General features: G+C 54.0%; 1 protein-coding gene across 1 annotated transcript; it reads left to right on the top strand.

The window, feature by feature from the left end:
* Nucleotides 1-10,263: 10,263 nt before the first annotated feature.
* On the top strand, nt 10,264-20,901 carry REN (renin). The gene is made up of 9 exons (XM_059414085.1): nt 10,264-10,413; nt 13,737-13,887; nt 14,448-14,571; nt 15,144-15,262; nt 16,186-16,382; nt 18,715-18,834; nt 19,262-19,406; nt 19,618-19,716; nt 20,554-20,901. Exons 1-9 carry the CDS (start codon nt 10,316-10,318, stop codon nt 20,713-20,715), a joined length of 1,215 nt encoding a protein of 404 aa, XP_059270068.1. The 5' UTR covers nt 10,264-10,315; the 3' UTR covers nt 20,716-20,901.
* Nucleotides 20,902-20,905: the final 4 nt, after the last annotated feature.

The following is a 20,905-nucleotide window of genomic DNA, read 5'->3' as shown; positions in this document are numbered from 1 at the left end:
AATTTCTAGGCCATGCCACCTGACTCTCAACCATGAACCGAGAGCCACAGAGTCCTGGTGATTTGCAAAAAACCTCATCTGGGCGGAGACCAAACCAAAGAAACACAAAGAACACAGAGACATCATTTAAAACAAACAAACAAAAACAAACAAACTGGTCTGTAATTAATATCCTCAGGGGGCATAAGAGATAATTCTACATCCATCAAACAAGTAGTGGATGCAATAAACGAAGAATAGTCAAGAATTAGAAAAGGCCCTCGGAAATATAAAATATAGGAGAAAAATATGCATAGAAAAATTGAGGAGTTGGGAACCTAAAGTTAAGGAAATCTCCTAGAAAGTAAATTAAAAAAAAAAAAAAAAAAAAACCACACAGAAAAGGAGCGCCTGGCTGGCTCAGTCGGTTGCGATGCCTTAAAAATAAAATCTTTAAAAGAGAGAGAGAGAGAGGGAGAGAGAGAACTCAGGAGATAAAATATACAATACTTAGAAAACAAACAACTTGCAGTATGCTACTAATGCGAGTTCCAGAAGAGAGAAGAGAACATAGGAAGGAAGAAATGATCAAGGAATCAAATGCAAGACAGTTTTCCAGAACGAACGGAAGCACATGGATTTCCAGATTGAGGGCACGCGCTGAGCCCTGGAAGAGACCCACACCAGGGACCCGGAATCGGTGCCCCACGTCCCCAGAGATAAAGCCACGGGAGCGACTAGACTCAAGAGTGGCACCAGACTTGTGAAAATCTGAAAAACAACTTCCAATTTCAGAGGGAAAATATATTTCAACCTAGAATTCTATTCACACCCAAACTAGAAAGAGGAAGCGTGGAACGGAAACATTTGTAGATGAGCCAGGCCTGGAAGCGTTGTCTTGTCTGGCAGGCTCTCTCGGAAAGCTCTAAGCGCATGCTCAGTTGGCAGAAGTGCAGCCTGAGGACAGGAGCATCCCCCACCCCCAGCCTGGATGCAGTGGGGAGCCGCCAAGAGCGCCCCAGGCCACGGTGTGCCCCCAGGGGGCGCCTCGGTGGCTCAGGCGGTTTAGTGGGCCCACTCTTGGTTCCAGCTGAGGTCAGCTTGAGATTCTCTCTCTCCTTCTGCCCCTTCTCCCTCTCTCCCCGCCTCTCAAAAAAAAAAAAAAAAAAAAAAAATAGTGTGCCGCCAGCCTGGAAACTGGGAGCTTCCAGGAGAAAATCCCACGGATGAGTCCGTGAACATGGCACGAGGCAGGGAGGAGGTTTGGAGTTTGGAGGACCCGGGCGGAATTCACAGGCTCATAGGAAAACAAGGAGCGGGAAGAAGATGAAGGGGTTTTCAGTGATGAACTTAAGGAAAAGCAAAAAATTATATGGGGGAAGGAATTGCATTATACGCTGTGAACAATAATTGAATTATAATAATGTAAATCCTGACTTCTGATTTTGTCAAAATTGGAGGGGTGGAGTATGAGAGAGAGAAATCTTCATGTGCCATGAAAGGCGATCAATAAATAATGTATGAGATAGAAAAAATTAATAAACGGAAGGAGGAGCATAACCTTGGGAAGTATAAAAGACCGACAATAGCCAATAGCCCGGCGAGTCCAAAGGTGGAGTTGTCTCAGGAGGCTCAGTCGGTGAAGGGTCTGCTTTCCGCTCTGGTCATGATCTCCCCGTCCTGGGGTCCTGAGATAGAGCCCTTGCTTTAGGCTCCCTGCTTGGCAAGGAGTCTGCTTCTCCCCACCTTCCACCCCCACTGGTGCTTTCTCTCAAATAAATATATAAAATCTTAGGGAAAAAAAAAGGTGGTGCCTCTGTGTAGCAGGACTGAGGGCTGGCGGGTGGGCAGTGAGGGGACAGAAGGGGGCTGGGGGCTGGGGCAGGACTCATGACTGCTAGGTTTCATTATCAGCCTTTTAGTTCTATTGTTTTTTTTTTAAGATTTTATTTATTTATTAGACAAAGAAAGATATCACAAGTCAGCGGAGATGCAGGCTGAGAGAGAGGAGGAAGCAGGCTCCCTGCTGAGCAGAGTGCCCCACTTGGGGCTCGATCCCTGGACCCTGGGATCATGACCTGAGCGGAAGGCAGAGGCTTTAACCCACTGAGCCACACAGGCGCCCCTGGTTTGTTTGTTTGTTTGTTGTTTTTTAACTAGAGTGTTTATTCTTCTGTAAGAGATGGCTGGCTCAGTCCGTAGAGCATGTGACTCTTGATCTTGGGGCTGTGAATTCAAGTCCCACATTGGGTGTAGAGCTTACTTAAAAAAAAAAAAAAAATAGATGGAAGGTAGGAAAAACAGAAGGGAGGGAGGAAAGGAGGGAGAAAGGAAGAGGTCCATTTTCTAGGATGGTGTTCTTGGGGTATTTTTTCCCTAACAACCCTGCCCCACCCGAGCTATCCTCCTGCCTGTGACACATTAGCACCTAAACCCCTAAGCACCTTCCATCAGACACTCAGCCTGCATCACCACGACTGTCCCCACCACCACCACCACCACACACACACACACACACTCTCTCTCTCTCTCTCTCTCTCTCCCTCCCTCCACTGAGAGCTCCTTTATTTGCACGCCATCCTCTGGCAAAGGGATCTTTCCAGTTTAAGCTTTTTTGGAAAATGAAACAGAACTCCGTCACCATTTGGGGGAAAGCAGTTTATGAAGCTTCTCGTTTTCATGCCTCAGGGTTTGGCGTCTGGTCCCAGGATCCTGGGCTCATCTCGTCTCAGGAACACCCACTGACCAGAATCTCCCACCAGCCCCTGCCAGTCCTCTCTCCCCCTCAGGCCCCCAAAGCTCCCAAGACCTGTGTGACCTGCCTTCCGTTTTCCTGCATCATCACCTGAACAGGCCTTCGGTTGGGATCACCCCAACCCCATGGCTGAGTTCCTGTTCCTCCAAGGTTCCCAGAACAAGCCGATAAGGACACTTGATCCTCTCGGCCCCTGCCACGAGCTCTGAGGCTCTGGTCCCAGCCCTGGTGCCTCCTCCAGAGCTCTCCAAGTAATTACTGCTGGAGGACCACCCACACACACGGCAGCCTGGGCTGATTATTAAACTCCATTCTGGGTCTTTCTTTCCTTCTCAAGGCCCCAGCTGCTCATCGCTGCTGAGCTCAGTTCTCCCAGCTGATTGAAAAATTCCTCCAAAAAAAAAAAAAAAAAGAAAGAGAAATCCCTCCAAGCAGCCAGCTGGGGCCCTCCAGGGCTGGGGACTTCAGCGTGATGTGGGCAGGAGGTCAGGGAGAAGAAAGACATGTCTGGTTTTTTATCTTTTCTCCTACTTCCCTGTTCACTCTTTATGGACAGATGCAGAACCAGCCAGAAGATGTTTATCTCCTTAACCCGTAAGGTCAATTTCCACCTTCTTACCCCTTCCCCAGGGCGGCGGTCATGGCAAGAGTTTCCCACTAAATTAATGATGGCCAGAATAAATCCATGCCTTGCTCTCAACAGCATAAATCAGGCTCTTGGAGCAGCTAGCCTTCTCTCCCTCCCTCCTCGGCCTCCACTCAGCACTCCCAGCCTTGGTCACAAAACCCGAATCTCCTTGGGATCAGTATCCTGGAGCAGAGTGGGATTTGGGGCCATTTTTAGAGAAACCGTGGGTACCCCTTGTCTCCTGAGAGAGACCCGGGCTCCGGAAGCCCCAACCCCACCGCGCACACGCGGCCGTGGGATCTGACCAGAGGGCCAGGCTCGGGCAGGATTTATGCTTTCCCTGTCAGGTTCTCATGTCCGGGCTCTGCCCGCACTGGGAAAGGGCAGGTGTAACACAACCCTTCCCTTGGCCTCCACCGGCTCCACGACCCCCGAGCTCGAGGTGACGCAGCCTGGGGCCTAGATGTGGGATCCTGGGGAGCCTCCATGAGAAAAAATAGACCTGGGTGGGTGGGGGCTTGGGAGATAGCCCGATAAGGGGCCCACAGCCCCACACAGCCATAGGGCAGAGAGGAGAGACTCCCGTGGTAAAGCCATCTATCTCCCTCTGGATTATCCTCAAGACAATGGAAATGGTAGAATGGTAGAATCACATGTCGGGCCACCTGGCAGGAAGTCGGGACCCACGGAATCCCAGATCCCAGGGCGGACTGTCCCAGGATCAGGGCATACCTCCCGGCAGGGTACTTGCTCTCATTGGGCAGTGCCGAATGCTAACCCATTCTTCTCTGGAAGCCAGCTAAATCCAGGAGGACCTGGTCTCTGGTCTCAGGCTTCCTGGTCGAGGAGTTCAGAAGGAGGCCTGAGGGGAGTTGGGTAAAGAGCAAGGAACAGCTGCCTCTCTCCCAGCCTCTGAGCCGTAGTGACAGGGACAGAGTGGGCACCGGAGATAGTTACTTCTGGGCACTGTCACCCCTTGGGAGCTGATTCCTCGCCTGGCCTGTCTGCCCACCTCCTGGGGGGCCCCTCCTCCATCTCACAGCTGCTCTCCTGTGGGTTGTCCTCACTCCTGACTCACACCTGTGTCCCATAGCTGGTGGCGTTTGGTTAGAGAGTGCCTAGGGTCACAGGGCACCCACGTCTGTGGGCTGGAATCCCCAGCCCTGTCTTTGTTCCAGAAGAGCCTTATCAACCTAGAATGTATCTCAGGACCCTGCCTCCCCGAACCGCCGCCACTGCTACTGGGTGTCTAAGCAGCAGCTGGGTGCTGGATGCTGGCCTTCAAAGAGCTCCCCCACTCTAGAAAGCTACGGGCTATAGCTGAGCATCCCTCTTTTGAATCCCATGGCTCTGCCAGGCATATCTGACACCTAGAGCCACAGAGGGGCTGGGGTCACAGGGCGAGCGCTCAGCTCATCCCTCACTGAGCTCTCTGAAGCCCCAGCTTCCTCGTCTGAACAGTGGGCACCAGAGCACCTCCTTCCTCGGGCTGCCGAGAGAATAGAGAACACTCCATGGGGCAGGACAGGGGCTCTGCAAAGTGGAAGGGGGTCCTTCGCATTCAGAGGCAGCCTCCAGGCTGACTCTATATCCCCACTTGCTCTCTCTGCCCCTGCTGTTCCTTCTGCTCTGGGCCTTGGAGAGGGGTGTAGGGAGGGGAGTGGTTAGTGCCCTGCACTGGTCAGGATAGGTCACAAGCTTGTCAGGGTCTCAGATGGGAAAGGAGACCATCTCACCTTCAGTGAGATGGTGCTTGGGTGCTGGGGCACAGGCCCCAGGACAATGTGTGGTTGGCTTCACCCAAGGCTGGGGTGGTGCCAGGTGTGGTGATCAAAGAGGAGGGACTTAGGGTTCCCCAAAGGGATTTAGGGTCCTGGCAAAAATAGTATAGAATGATAGACCGTGAGATTCCTGACTGATTCTCCATCAGCAGAGAGCCTCAAGGGACAAGTGCGATTCTGGGGCAGGACATCCACCCTTTGGCAGCTGCCCCTCCCCCTCACTGGATATGGCTGCAGCAGGGGAGATCCAGGGCCACGCACCTGCTATGAATTAGGACCCGTGACATAGAGCCCCCGCTAGGTCTCGGTTTCTTCCTGTGTTAGAGGAATACTGATCCACTTGCCTCCCAGGGCTGACGTGGACATTGGGAGGAGACCCTTCTCCCAGGCCCTTGCTCTTTGTGTGGGACCTTCCCCTCCCCCACTCACTGCCGTCATTTCCGGATGTGCCGGTCCCACCCCCTCCTTTATCAAAGACTCTGGCTTCTGACTTACAGCCTTCCTCTACCCTATGCCCTCTGTGATCCTTCTAGATGACATCACCATCCACGCAGACGGTGACCTGGCCAGCACCCTGGCCTCTCGGCTCCTTGAGTGCCCTCCGGCCAAGGACCTCACCCCCACATCCTGCTCTGGCTTTGCCATCGCTTGTCACTGCTCTACCTGGAAAAAGACTCTCTCAAACGTCCCACTCTTGACCAGCCCTTTGTCGTCTGCCAGCTTTAGGCTTCCTCTGTTCCCAACCCCCTGCTCTTCCTTTGCTCATGGTCCTCCGCTTCCTTCCCGTTTGTCCATCCTGCTCTATGCTGTTCTTCTTTCCCACATCCCCCTTCTAGGGTCGATCATTCTATACAATTTTTGCCAGGACCCTAAATCCCTTTGGGGAACCCTAAGTCCCTCCTCTTTGATCACCACACCTGGCACCACCCCAGCCTTGGGTGAAGCCAACCACACATTGTCCTGGGGCCCGTGCCCCAGCACCCAAGCACTGTGGTGGGAGCAGGGAGGCAGAGGACAGGGCAGATTGGCTTCCAACGAAGGTGTGATCTCCAGCCATTCAATGTCCACCTTCCTCCCAGAAACCCTCTCTGTTTCCCTAGTCAGCTCCTTCTCACTTTCCCTATCTCAAGCCTCCTCCACGGCCCTCACGCCTCCAGACCCCATCCATCCCCAAGTCTCAGCAGAAGTCCTTGCTCCCAACTTGTCTGAGAAGCTAACAGTCGCCACAGAGGAAGGTCCTTGGCTTCCGGGCCTGGCAGGTAAACGACTCCGGACAGCTCCCTGCATGCTTGTCTTCCTTTCTCCTGCTCAGGAGTCTTGCAGGGGTGGTCATCCCACCTCTCCATCGAGTCCTTACTAGGCACTTAAATATCTTCCACTCCCTCCCACCATTAGAAAGAAAGGAGGGGAGCACCTGGGTGGCTCAGTGGGTTAAGCCTCCGCCTTCAGCTCAGGTCATGATCTCAGGGTCCTGGGATCGAGCCCCGCTTCGGGCTCTCTGCTCAGCGGGGAGCCTGCTGCCCCCTCCCCGCCTGCCTCTCTGCCTGCTTGTGATCTCTGTCTGTCAAATAAATAAATATTTAAAAAAAAAAAAGAAAGAAAGAAAGAAAGGAGGGAGAGGGGCAGGCAGGGGAACGGAGAGCAACTGCTCACTTGGTCCTCATTCTCCAACCATCACTTCCTCCTTCATTATCCCCAGCTTCTCAAAGTAGCTGCTGGACCATATCACCTTCATCTCCCTCCTCCCCATCACTCCCCCACCATCCCTGCCTGGGCTCCCATCCCTTTGCATCACCAAAACAGCTCCCACTAACAGCCCCTATGGCCACCTCTCTGCATTTTAACCCATGTCTTGCCTGACCTTGGAGCATTACCTGCCCCTGATCACTCTCCCTCCTTAATTGCTCTCCTCCTTCGGCTTTGGGGCCACCTGATGCTCTCCTCCTGCCTCTCTGTCCTCCTTTTTGTGGTCTCCTAGTGCTGGCTCTTTCTCCATCGCTGACCCATGAAAGCTGGAATCTGAGGCTTCTGGTTCTTTGCTGTCCCCCTGACTAATTTTATTTACATCTGTGATATTAACGAGCAATTGCAAACAACACATTAATCTTTCACCCAGGTCCACGTGTGCACCTGCCATTTCATGTCATACCTGGGACATTTCTTTTTTTTTTTTTCCTCCCCACCTCCCTTCCACCTGGCATATTTCAAAGGAACCCCACACTCAGCAAGACCTCAAAAGGTCCTCAAATTCATGGTCTCCCCAGGCCCCTTTCTCTCTGGGATCCCACTCCTCTTCCCTGCATCCTTGGCATCACCAGGAGTCCAGAAACCTCTGGCTCCTTCACTCTCCATATCCCATCCATCACCCAATTTCATTTCCTGAATTTTTCTCTAAGCCATCCAATCTTATCTCTCTCTACCATGCCCACCTCTCCTGGTCCAACCCAGTTCTGTGGCTGTGGTTGTCTAATGGGCATATGCCACATGATTCGGGACCATTCTAAAGTCCCTGCTAAGCCACACTGTAGCCACCATGTCTTTGCAAAACACATCTGGTTACATCATCATTCCCATCTTCACCGGCTTGCCACTTGTTCCCTTCAGGTAAGCACAGCACCGAGCTCAAGAACTTGTCATGGTTTGACCCTTGAGTTGGCTGTGTGATGAGTTTGGGGACATACCGTCTAAGCTTACAAGCTGACAACATCTGTATTGTTAGTGTGATCTTGGGCAAGTTCCTTTCTGAATCCTCCTGTATCTGTTTCCTCATTTATAAAATGGAATAATAAGGCAACCACCTCCCACAGATGTTCATAAGAGTTGAATGCATTAGGCATTTAGAATGGCTCCTGGCACATAATGAACATTCAGCAAGCATTTGCCCTTCCCATCCCATCATCTCTCACGCCATTTCCTCTGCCCTTCGTCTAGCCACACACTGGCTTTCTTTTGGCCCTTACTCTTCATCGTGCTTCTTCTCTCCACAGGGCCTTTGCATAAGCTCCTGCCATCCAGACTCTATTTCTTTCCCTCTTCAGCTCTCCATTGCCTGCCTATGTGGCCTTCAAATCACAACCCAAGTGTCGTTTCCATAGAGACAACTTCCTGGAGGCCCCTGACTTACCAGTCACCATCATTATTTTATGGTTTTTTTTTTTAAAGATTTTATTTATTTATTTGACAGAGAAAGATCACAAGTAGGCAGAGAGAGAGAGGGAAGCAGGCTCCCCACTGAGTGGAGAGCCCAATGTGGGACTAGATCCCAGGACCCTGAGATCATGACCTGAGCCGAAGGCAGCAGCTTAACCCACTGAGCCACCCAGGTGCCCCTATTTTATGTTTTTTATGTTGTGATGATAATCTATCTCTCCTACAGACTACGAGATCCACAAGAGCAGAAATGGTATTTATTCTTGTCACTTTCATAATCCCGGCGTCTAGAAAAGTATCTGACAAATAATAAATGTTCGGTGAATATTGTCTCATGAATGAAGAGCAGAGGCCTATAGGAATGCTTCCTAAACATTCTTTCAATCTGACAAAAAAGGTCCCCAGCTCTGAGGAGTTTTAGACTTTTCCCCTGCCTTCAGAGCCTTCCCTCACCACCAACAACAGTGCCTGAAAATTCTCCAATAAGAGTTTACACCAGGAAGCAGCAGGTCCCCCCATCATTCGGTGAGGGTGTTAAAATCTCAGAGGACCAAACATTCATTAGCCAACACATTAGTATCAGAGATGAGCTCCTCTGGGTCTTTTTTTTCTTTTAAGTAGGCTCCATGACCACGGCAGGGCTTGAACTCATCACCCTGAAATCAAGGGTCAGACACTCTACCAGCCGAGCCACACAGGTGCCCCATCTCCTCTAAGTCTTTACTGCTCCCAGCTGGTGCAGAGAGCAGCATCCTGGAGGCAAAGAACAGAACACTAGAGTGTCTGGCAGCCTCGAGGCTATCCGGCACCTGCCTTGTGCTACAGATTTAAGGACTAGGACCAAGAGAGGGGAAGGGAGGGGCCTAATGTCCCATAGCAAGTTCGTGGTAGAGTCAAAACCAGAACCCTGGTCCCCAGTTCACTCATTTGATAAGTGCTAAGCCACCCTTTGGGCAGGAGGCAGACATATAGCCACACAGGTAACTCTGATAAGAGACAGCTGAGGTCCGCACTCTCCTGGAAGAGCTCACATCACTCTGTAGAAACCCACAGCAGAAGGCAGTCAGTTCCAGGCTGAATCGGGGTCCTGTTGCCCAGCACAGGTGGTGATATTTGAAATGCACGTGGAGGAATGATCGGGGAAAGGCCGGGAGAGGACATTGGAGGCTGAATAAATAGCACCCATCCTGGGATTCGGGGGCCAGGTGTCTGTTCGGAGGGCTGGCCTGGACTGTAAACTACAAGGAAAAGGGAAGGCAGCAGAGACAGGGCCCAGAAAGGGCTCAGGGCGAAGCTGGAAGGGAAGGAGGGGTTCGGAGACCAGCATCCCACCTCTTCTTCTGAGAGCTGCCCTTACCTCCCATTAACACCGGGTCCACTGAAGGGAGACACACACCCCTTCCCCCAGCTCCCTGCTTCCCGGGGGCCCCACAAGGCACTGTGGTGTACTTCCCCATGAATGGCTGCAGCTAACAGGGGCCCAGAGACCCTGGGTCTGGCTCTAGTCATGAACAAGCCGGGAAGAGCTGCCCATGTTCCAGAAGAAAACTGGGACACAGCGTGGGAGAAGCCAGTCAGGGACACAGCTAGGGGTAATGCAGAGGATGGAGTTTGAAGGGTACGGAGGGGCGAGTCTGGCCGGGAGGTGGGAGACCTAGGCTATGCGCCTCTCTTGGCCCTGACCGTGATCCTGAACACTGCTGTTTCTCATCAGCCTCTGCCCGGTCGGGGGCCACAGGGCCAGGCTGAGATGGGGCCGCTGGCGTCATGGGGCATGGCATTGCTTTCCCACAGCCCTGGTTCTTCCCCTGGTTCCCCAGCTCTGCGTCGAAACCTGGTCACCCTTCACCCCCGCTAGTCCCCTGGGGGAATTTATTACTGGCCGTCCTCCATCTGCCCCACGATCATAAATCAAGGCAGAGCAAAATCACAACCTCCCAAATGTGGAGCGCATAAAAGAAGGGCTCTGGGAGCCACAAGGCTTCAGGGGATCCCTGAGGGAGTCAGGCACCTAGGCCAAGCATGGACCAATGGAGCAGAATGCCTCGCTGGGGACTCCTACTGGTGGTCTGGGGTGTCTGCACCTGCGGCCTCCCGGCAGACACTGGCGCCTTCGGAAGGTAATGGGCTGTGCAGGTGGGGGCCGGGGCACCGGGGCTCCTGGCTTCCAGACAGGGGGTGTCCCCCAGTCCTCACGACCAGCTGGGCAGGGAGGTGCGGTCCCATTCAGACAGGTGACTCGCCGGTATCCTATGGCCAATAGGGGCACACGACTCAGTCCAATAAGCCACGTCCTTTGATCTCTGCCCAAAGCTTTTGCTCCTGCATGAATCACCATGCAAGACACTGTGGGGATGATTAAGACCTACCTCTTGTTCTCAAGGAGCTCACAGCCTAATGATGAAGAAGGGGGTGCTATGGAGAAGCCCACCAAGGAAGAATACCGTGGTTGAACACCAGCCTTCCAGAGTTTCGTTGTCTTGGGTTAAATCCTGCCCCAGCGGCTGATCTAACTAGTTCAGGGAGCCTGGGCAAGTTACTTAACCTCTCAAGGGCGCAGTTTAACTGTTTAAAACCAGAGATCATAACAGTACCTACTTCACAGATCTGCTTTGAAGATTTAATGAGATAACGTACATAGAGCTCTCAGCGTGATACCGACAAGCGGCAGAAACCAGCTGGTGCTAGTCCTACAGGCAGGATTGTCACCGGTGTTAAAAGAAAGGCTTAAGATAGCCCAGAGGAGGGAGGGAGGAGGACCGAGCTTGCACCGCACCCAGGGCCAGACCCGTGGGAACCGGGCCCATTAAGTTCACGAGGGTCATTAAGCCTGCAGAAGGGGGAGAAGCAGAACAATGAGGACCTCAAGGAGAAAGGGCTTCAGGGTAGGGAGGGCAGGAGGGACCAGAAGATCTCAAGGTAAAAAGGCAGGGTGAGGTGCTTTGTTTTTTTAAAATCTCACTTTTAAGGAATCTCTACACTCCACGTGGGGCTTGAACTCATAACTCTGAGACCAAGTGTCACGTGCTACAGACTGAGCCAGCCCCAGGCCCCTAAGAGGATAGGTTTCAACAATGGTCATAGTTACTAAGCCTATAAAATGCCTAGGATTTCACAGGATCCTTCCGCGTATCTCAAATCCTCTTGCCGACAACCCAGCAGTTCCATTTCACAGGTGAGGACACCGACGCTCAGGGAGATCACATGGGAGAGGCTGAGACTCAACACCTACGGGGTCTTTTGTTTCCAAAGCCTCTTCCCTCACTCCGAGGCTCCCAGAGGGTAACTGCTAGGTCAGGGGTGTGGGGTCAGACTATGCCTGGGTGCAGCCCCTGCACCCAGGGTAAGGGCAGAACAAGATAAAAAACATTCTCCCTTGTTCGCTTTATTCTTTTAAAGGTTCTATTTATTTGAGACAGAGAATGAGATCGAGAGAGCATGGGGGAGGGGGAGGGTCAGTGGGAGACACAGATTCTTAGCTGAGCAGGGAGCCCGATGCAGGGCTCGATGCAGGGCTCGATCCCAGGACTCTAGAATCATGACCTAAGCCAGAGGCAGTCACTAAACCAACTGAGCCACACAGGCGTCCACCCCCTCTCCTTGTTCTCTTTAAAAAGAGAAGAAGGGTTTGGGCCAGAAATGAAGAGGCTTTTGAAACACACAGTGTTTCCCCCTGCTGTGTGTGCAGCGTCGTACAGGGCGCTCCGGGAGATCTGAACACAGGACCTAGTTCATAGGGCATTCTGCCAGCTCTTGCACACACACACTTTCCATTTATTGAGCAGTGGGCAGTGCATTTGATCTGCACCGTGATCTCATAGGGGAGGGCATTTTGGACGCACAAAAAGGACCAGAGAGGTTAGGTAAGTTGACCCGAATAACACAGTAATAAGGGATTTAAGCATGAACCCACGACTGCTGCATCCTCACCACCAGACACCACTGTGTGCACAAGCCCGAGGCTGTGCTTGCAGTGCTGGCTGTGAGCGCCCGAGGGAAAATGAAGCTGGAGCCCAAGCAGAGGTGGGGTGTGGGGGAAGGGGACTTTCTGAAAGGAGAATAGTAAGAGTAAAGGTCCAGAGCAGAGGCTGTTCAGGGTAAGTGGTAGAAAATGCACCTTCTTTAGGATCAGGCTTTCTCTGCCACTCCATTTCCCCGTCTGTGAAGTGGGAATAATCACCCCCCCCAAGGGATGGCGGAGAATAAAATCGTCACTGTGAAACTTCTCTGTGAACAGTAAATGGTGACATGACAATGATAAGTCATGTCCCTTAAGATAGGACACTGGCTGGCAGGAAAGCTGTACTGGGGTCCGTGGGCATGATGGGGTCTGGCAACGCCGGATAGGAGCAGGAAAGGGCAGTATAAATAGATGAGCAGCTAGAAAAGACAGGTTCCCCGTAAATTGGGCTGCATTCCCGGGACCCCCCCGGCCAACAGCTAGAGACACACACACACACACACACACACCCCTCAGGCTTCCACAAAGAGACGTCACGTGGAAGCCCTGGGATTGCCCTCTGGAGAACATGACTAGACACACTGCTTCGAATCCCTGCTCTGTCCTTTCTGAGTCCCCCCACCCCGGGAGCCTCTGCTTCCTGGTCATAGAATGAGGACGATGACGATGGCCTCATGAGGGCTACGTGGGGGCAAAGGGTAGTGTTTGGTGCTCACCAAGTGGCAGCTCGGTATGCTTTACCCCCCATCCCCAGTGTCTTTAATTCCACCTCCCAAAGGCGAGAGGCAGGCGTCAGGGAAAGAAACTGAAGGACTGGGACTCGGACTCAAGAAGACCTCTCTTTCCAAGGACAGAGGGCACAGGCACTCTGGAAATGCTGGCTGCTTTCCCCACCCCACCGGATCACTCCTCCTGCTCCAGCCCACAGCCCTGGCTGGGTGTCTACCCCGAGTGGCATCCCAGAGCCCCTGCAGGCTGCTGCGGGTGCCTGCCGCCACCTACAGGCCTCCCGCGGCACTGCATCCTCCTGTCCAGCCTTGAGGGGAGCACGCCAGTCGTCATCTTAGAGGGGATGTCATTGTTGGGTTTCCTCCTCTTCCTCCTCCCGCCCCTCGCCTGCTGGAGCTCCCTGAAGACAGCGATGATCTTTATCTTTCTATCTCTAGTATCCAGTGCAGTGCGGGCACAGAGTAAGTGTTCAGCATGTAATTATGGAATGAAAGAAAGAATGAACAAATGCCTTTGTCGTGATAGGGATCAAAATTCGACAGCAGAAGGAAGTGCACGGAGGATTATTTAATTCCAGTGCAGTTGACTCGAGGAGGCCTGCAAATTCTCTTTCAGACGCCTTAGAGCACAGGAGCCATGCTTCAGTGTCTGGGCTCGGTTAGGGAGAATTATACCAGAAGCTTTGGGGACCCCACCATTATCATGGGGGAGTGCAGAGCTCTTCTGGTTTTTCCCTCCTTCCCCCTGGACCAGGATCTTCCTCAAGAAAATGCCCTCCATCCGGGAAAGCCTGAAGGAGCGAGGCGTGGACGTGGCCAGGCTTGGTGCTGACTGGAGCCTTTTTACCAAGAGACTCTCCTTCGGCAACGGCACCTCCCCCGTGGTCCTCACCAACTATCTGGACGTGAGTGCCCGGCTGGGGCCTTGTTCCTCCGTCTCCTTTCTCTCTCGGACCCAAGGCTCTCTGTGCTCTTTCCACGCTGTCTCTGATGGAGCTGTTGAACCACACTGGGCAGCCTATAAAATTCCCATTTCAGAGCTGGGAAGGCTGAGGTACAGAGGGCCGAAACCTAAGCAGAGTTAGGTTGGGAACGCAGGAATCCAGGCTCTGGGCCTCGAGCCCAGGTGTCCCTGGTGGACAGGACAGGTACATGACCTCAGGGGCAGGTCTCTGTGACAGGCTCTGTACATCATGACTACTGATTGCATTAGTATCCCCCCAATGTGGGACACCTTCCTGCTTCATTTTCAATATTTTTATTTTGCTCTCTTGTCTCACTTCCTGGGAAGTCCTAAGATGGTACTCAGCCTTACACCGAGGCCCTGCCAGAACATGGAAACCCAGAGAGGCTGTGTGAGCTACCTCATCTCACCTCACGTGCCAGAAGGGGTATCAGGCAAAAGCCCAAGGCCCAAGGCTCCCGAGCCTCCCCACCCCCCAGCTGTCTCCTTTCACCCCCACAGACCCAGTACTATGGGGAGATTGGCATCGGCACCCCACCCCAGACCTTCAAAGTCATCTTTGACACGGGTTCAGCCAACCTCTGGGTGCCCTCCACCAAGTGCAGCCCTCTCTACACGGCCTGTGGTGAGCCCCCCGCCCTACCCCTGCCCGTCCCTGCAAGACCTGAGGTTCCTCTCCCAAGCCCCCACCACACCTGGCCAGTCCTACCTCACACCCTCTGCCACCATCAGATCCATCTCCTCTCTGTCCCTGCTCTCACCGCCCCTGAGAGGAGAGATGAAAATGCCCCCCATTTTCCCGATAGGACCACCAAGGTAAAATGGCAAGCCAGAGGAGTCCCCAGCCTGCCCACAAGGCCATTTCTCCCCTTTCCTGAGACTGGGAGAGGACTGACTTCTCCTTAGTCAACAACCTCTTAGTTAATGCTCACTGGGACCAGAATCTTTTCCACACCCCTGCATTAGAAATGCTTCATTACAGACAAAATTCTCACAGATCTGGGCACCTGACAGGGGCCCAAGAAACAACATAGTCCTTGATGGATGAAACACATTTTCAAGCCTCCAACCACAGGGCCACCCCACCCCTGCTCCTAAGTCCTCAACCACAGGGACCATTCGCCCAGGGCACCTGCCTCCCTGCCCCCCCCGGCCAGGCCTCCATCGGAGAGCCCTGAGCCTACGTCTCCCTGACAGAGATTCACAGCCTCTATGACTCCTCGGAATCCTCCAGCTACATGGAGAACGGGACGGCATTCACCATCCACTACGGATCCGGGAAGGTCAAAGGCTTCTTAAGTCAGGACATGGTGACTGTAAGTGGGAGTGCCCCAGGTCACTTGACACCAGCCCTTTTTGGTCTCCAGACATCTCCTACCGCCTGAGGGCCCATACTTGGGGAGGGTACAGTTCAGTCTACCTTGGAGCCTGGGGAGGGGAGAAACCCTGACCCGCCACCTACCAGGGGCCAGGGAGGCAAAACAACAGGATCTGGGACCCAGCAAACCTGAGCTCCTGGCTGCATGAGGGGACTTTTATGGAGCCTTTGACCTTGAGTTCACCCAGCTCTGACTGCGCTCTTCTTAACCAGACCCCAGACTGAAATCAGGGTCCGAGTCAGGGTCAGTGGTACTGGTGAGGTTAGGGTCAGAATTTGTTTTAGGTTGGGACATAGGTGTTAAGTTCACAGCCGAGGTTAAAGTTTGGGTTATGGTCAGGGCTTGGTTTTCTTTTTTATTTGGTTTGTATCTGACCCTCTCCATTCTGGGATTTCTCCAGCTCCTGCTGTCAGTTATGGGAGGGGTACACGTGGAATGTGAGAGCTAATCAGTAGGATTAGCTCCTTACCCTCCCCTTGTCTGTGAAACCAGGGGAGGAAGCCTGGCTGGGCTAAAGAAACCCTTACCCACAGTGGGGGTGGGGAACTGAGGCCCAATTCTGCCAGTGTGGAAGCTGGGGAAGGGGTGTGGGAGCTCCTGGTGCATTTTTCTGTTACTTTCTGGCAGAACCATCTTCTCAGCCTCTGCCCCTCCCAGCCCTTGGGGCAAGCCCTGTTCTCTCTGGATCCCCACAGCCTGCACAAGTATTAGAAGAGAGGATATGGGGGGGCCAGTGTGGGGGTGATTGATGAAATGGTCTCATCCCAAATTTCTCCACTCTAGGGCATGTGATCCCTAGACTAGACCCTGGGCAGGAACAGGACAGAAGGCTTGGTTTCCTCTGGTCCTTTCTCCCACAGGTGGGCGGCATCACAGTGACACAGACGTTTGGAGAGGTCACAGAGCTGCCCCTGATCCCCTTCATGCTGGCTAAGTTTGATGGGGTTCTGGGCATGGGATTCCCAGCGCAGGCTGTTGGCGGTGTCACCCCTGTCTTTGACCACATCCTCTCCCAGGGGGTGCTAAAGGAAGATGTCTTCTCTGTCTACTACAGCAGGTGAGCCTGGGGCTTCAGGGGCTGAGGCAGGGGGAGGGAGGGAGGGAGGTTGGAGAGCAGGAAAAGAGTCAGGACTGGAATTTTTTTTTTTTAAGATTTTATTTATTTATTTGACAGAGAGAGATCACAAGCAGGCAGAGCAGCAGGCAGAGAGAAAGGGGGAAGCAGGCTCCCCGCTGAGCAGAGAGCTGGATGTGGGGCTCGATCCCAGGACCCAGAGATCCTGACCTGAGCTAAAGGCAGAGGCTCAACCCACTGAGCCACCCAGGCACCCCAGGACAGGAATTTTAACATGTTTATGACTAGGAGGCATTCAGTTCATATACAGAAAACCACTATCCAGGTTGGAAGCCGCCACTTAAATTTAAATTAATTAAAATTTTTAAAAAGTTCTTGAGTCACACGGCCCCATTTCAAGTGTTCAGCAGCCGTGGTGACTAGTGGCTACATACTGGGAGGTAGAGATAGAGAACATTTCCATCATTATAGAAAGTTCTATTAGCATTGCTCTAGAACAAGAGGAAAATGCAAACTGGGGGAGATGGAAAGTAAAGCATTACTGTGAAGGGCCCACGACCCCACTCACACAGAAAGAGGACTTCATTCATTAATTCTTTCATGTATTTGCCCCTTCATTGATTCAACAAATATTGGGTGCTCAAGTGCCAAACGCCATGAGAAGTCTTGGGGTGCAGCCATGAACACATTACACAGGAGAGAGTCCTTGCCCTCACAGAGCTTACGGTCTGGAAGGAAGACAAGAAACAGCAGGACATAATGTGCAGCAACAGGGAGCGAGGGGCTGAAACCCACAGGTGCCTTTCCACTCTGGGCTGAGCTTATGTGGCGTTCAGCCAGCCTCGGGGAAGCCGTTGCCAGCTGTTGGGCTGGCTGCTGGGTCTGGAAAGATGTAAGAGCTGGACACGAGGGGTCCTCAGGGGAAGAACACAAGGCGAGTGCAGGGGAGGCTCGGGGCCCAGAGAAATCACACAGGTGAAAGGGAGACCAGGAAACACAAAGGCCACCAACCGGCCCTGTAGCCAGGGGGGCAGTCCCAGGCAGAGCTGGCTCGGAGATGGGGCGTGGCCAGGCGGCCAGCAGTTGGGAGGCAGATGTGAGGGCGGATGAAGAATGCCCCGAGAGATTCGACAGGGAAGGAAATGTCAGGAAGGGGGTACAGGTGAGGAGCAGAGAGAAGGGTGGGTGTTTGGAAATGCTGGCGGAGGCCGGAGCCTGCTTGCAGGTGGAGGAAGAAGCCAATGGAAAGTGAGAGATGGAAACTCTGGAAGAAAGGAGAGGAACATGGAGGGCGCGGAGCCTGGAGGCCACGGGAGGGAGGAGAATCCAGCGGGCAGGAAGAAGAAGGGCCTTGTGGAGAAGAGGGCCTGCTTCTTCCTTGACCCTGGGACAGGGAGGAGGGAACCTCGGAAGGATCTTGAAGTGTTGGGAGTGGGGCCAAGGTGGCTGGTGTTTGCACGTGCACATTGTACCAGGGCAGTGAGGTACACGTGCCCACAGAGCATGTGCCAAACCTCCCAGGCGCCCGTTGGAAAACCCCCAACCCCCACATGCACATGGGAAACCAGCCCCCTGGGGTAGGCCCTGAGCTGTGGGAGGTGCGGTGCAGCCGGGAGGTGAGGAAGGCAAAAGGGTTAGCTGTGGACGGGGCACCAGGAGCCTGATTCTGCTCACTCCACTCCCCCTCTGCTGCGTGACTCCATCTAAAGGGTGAAAAGCGGGCATGGTACCCACCCTGCCCAGCAGAGAGACTGGTGAGGCTCAGCTGAAACCTAGGCCCCCTCTCTGCTGGTCTCTTTCTCTGCAGAAACTCCAAGTAAGGAGCTGAGCCCCACCCCCGACCCCTGGCCCTGACCCTGACCCTCCTGAACACCAGGGTCAGATTCACAGCGGCCACCCAGCCCAACTCACCTCTGCAGGCCCCGGCTCTGCCGATGCCGAAGTTGTCCACCCCTCCTTCCTGTTCGCCTCCTGCCCCTTACCCACTCTGACCCCACCGGTCCCCGAGAGCTCCCCAACCCACACACCTGCTCAACCTGCAGCTCCCCAAACCCAAGTGAGGCTGCAGCCAACTGTCCCCTTGCCTTCTGCTCACGGTCCTTGCGCCGGATCCTTCCCTGGGGGGGATGCTTGAGCGGGTGCAACGAAGGTGGAGAAGTGGTGTTCCTGCAGCTTCCCGGCCATGCCACCCTTCCCATCGTCCTCTGCCCTCTCCCTCCCACCCCCACCCCTGTCTCCTTGCCCAACTGCCCTGGTTGCTGGGGTGCCGGGTCTCCAGGTGGTGGGTCTTCAGGAGCTCTGATCTTTCCTCTAGGGATTCCCACTTGCTCGGAGGAGAGCTTGTCTTGGGAGGCAGCGACCCCCAGTATTACCAAGGGAATTTCCACTATGTGAGCGTCAGCCAGACTGGCTCCTGGCAGATCAAGATGAAAGGGTCAGGAACCCTCCACCCTCCTGCTCTCCAGAACTGCTGCTGCTGTTGCTGCGGGGGGTGGGGGTCGGGTAGGGGAGGGAAGGGGCAGCCTTACCATCTTGTCCTCTGTCCTAAAATGCAGTACCTTCTTAAGGCACAGCCTACATTTGCTCTCTGGGCGCTCTGCCCAGGGCTGGGGAACACGGAGTTATGATGAGCAGAGGGGAGGGGGTCCAATGAGAGGAGGCGGCGGGTCACCAGGCAGTATGCTGGGAACGGGGATGGCACCTTTCCTCCTCCAGTGCATGCCTTCCCATCCTCCAGTGCATCCCGGGACCACCAGCATGGGCCCCCGCCCCCGCTACTGGCCTCACTCAGAGAAACTATGCAGCCTGGCAGGGTCCCATCAGCCTGATGTCTGTCTGACGCTCCAACCGGCCTCCCCCAGGGTGTCTGTGAGGTCAGCCACCGTGGTCTGCGAGGAGGGCTGCATGGTGGTGGTCGATACTGGTGCATCGTACATCTCGGGTCCCACAAGCTCCCTGAGGCTGCTCATGGACACCCTGGGGGCCAAGGAACTGAGCACAAATGAAGTAAGTTGGGGGAGTGGGGGCACCAGAGGCTGCTGGGAGCACAACCTGGGCCCCAGAATTACCCCAGAAGCAGTAGGTTCCAAGTGGGGCCATTCTGGGGCTTCCCTCCTCTCCTCTCACTCCTCCAGCAGAGGGGCCCAGCCACAGGCATGGGGCTGTGTCTGCTGGGGGACTTCCCACACTCAGCGGGTTCCCTTTACCTTCCCCTCAGTATGTCGTGAACTGCAACCAGGTGCCGATGCTCCCTGACATCTCCTTCCACCTTGGAGGAAGAGCCTACACCCTCACCAGCTCAGACTATGTGTTACAGGTGAGGGTCCAAGTTGCCCCTCAGCAACAGGGAGCATGGGTGTGTGCAGGGGCCTCTAAAAGAGACCAGGTCTTATGCCCCATCAGTGGTTCTCAAACTAAGCTACAAGTTAGAGTCACCTGGAAACTTTACAAATCCCACTAACAAGGGGCCCCTGAGTGGTGCAGTCTGTTATGTGTCCGACTCTTGGTTTCTGCTTGGGGTCATGATCTCAGGGTCATGACCTCAGGCTCGTGATCTTGGGGTTGTGAGATCGAGCCCTGCCTTGGGCTCCGCACTGAGCACGGAGTCTGCTTGAGATTCCCTCTCCCTCTGCCCCTCAGGCCGGTGCTGTCTCACAAATAAAGAAGCAAACAAATCTTTGAAAAATCCCAGTAATGGACCACAGCCCATACCTATTAAATTAGAACCTCTGGGGCTGAAGCCTGGGCATCCGTGTTTTTCAAAATTCCCCAGGTGATTCCAATGTACAGACGAGTTTGGGAATCACTGTGCTCATCCCCTTGTCTCCACCTTCTCAGCAGCTGCCCCCAGTAATGCTATGTGACTATACTTTTAACCCCTTTTATGCCCAACGGACTTAGGGCAGCTAAATAACTTGCGTAGGATCAGGAGTTCTGCCAGAATGTAAGCTCTTAGAGATGCATTGTTTTCCCGGTGTCCAGCTCAGTACCCGCATCCAGGAGGATGCATGTTGGGTTGAAAGGGCAAGAGAGGCTGGAGTCGATGGGAAAGGAAGGGGTGAATGTTGCTGAGGACAGCTGCTGGGGTCAGGCAAGGGGAAAGGAGAAAGGTCGTGTGCCAGGCAGTGGTGGAGACCCTCTCGCTTCCTGCCAGGATTCCTATGGTAATGATGACTTGTGCACTTTGGCCCTCCACGGTCTGGATGTCCCACCGCCCACCGGGCCTGTCTGGGTCCTGGGCGCCAGCTTCATCCGCAAGTTCTACACGGAGTTTGACCGGCATAACAATCGCATCGGCTTTGCCTTGGCCCGCTGAGAGGCCCTCTGCTGCCCAAGTGGGCCCTTCCTCCAGCCCTAGCCCAGAGCTAGAGCACTCCGGGACGCTCCCCCACCCAACCCCTCATGCAGGGGCCTGGGGTGTGGAGCTCCTTCCGGATGCTTGCCTCCAGCACCAGCGCTTCCCTGCTTGGAGAACAAACAGAATAAAGACTTCATGTTCACAGCCC

The sequence above is a fragment of the Mustela nigripes genome, chromosome 10 (assembly GCF_022355385.1).
Source record: "Mustela nigripes isolate SB6536 chromosome 10, MUSNIG.SB6536, whole genome shotgun sequence".
NCBI classification, from domain to species: domain Eukaryota; kingdom Metazoa; phylum Chordata; class Mammalia; order Carnivora; family Mustelidae; genus Mustela; species Mustela nigripes.
Note: the sequence above shows the minus strand (reverse complement) of the source record. Positions and strands in the feature narration are given on the sequence as shown.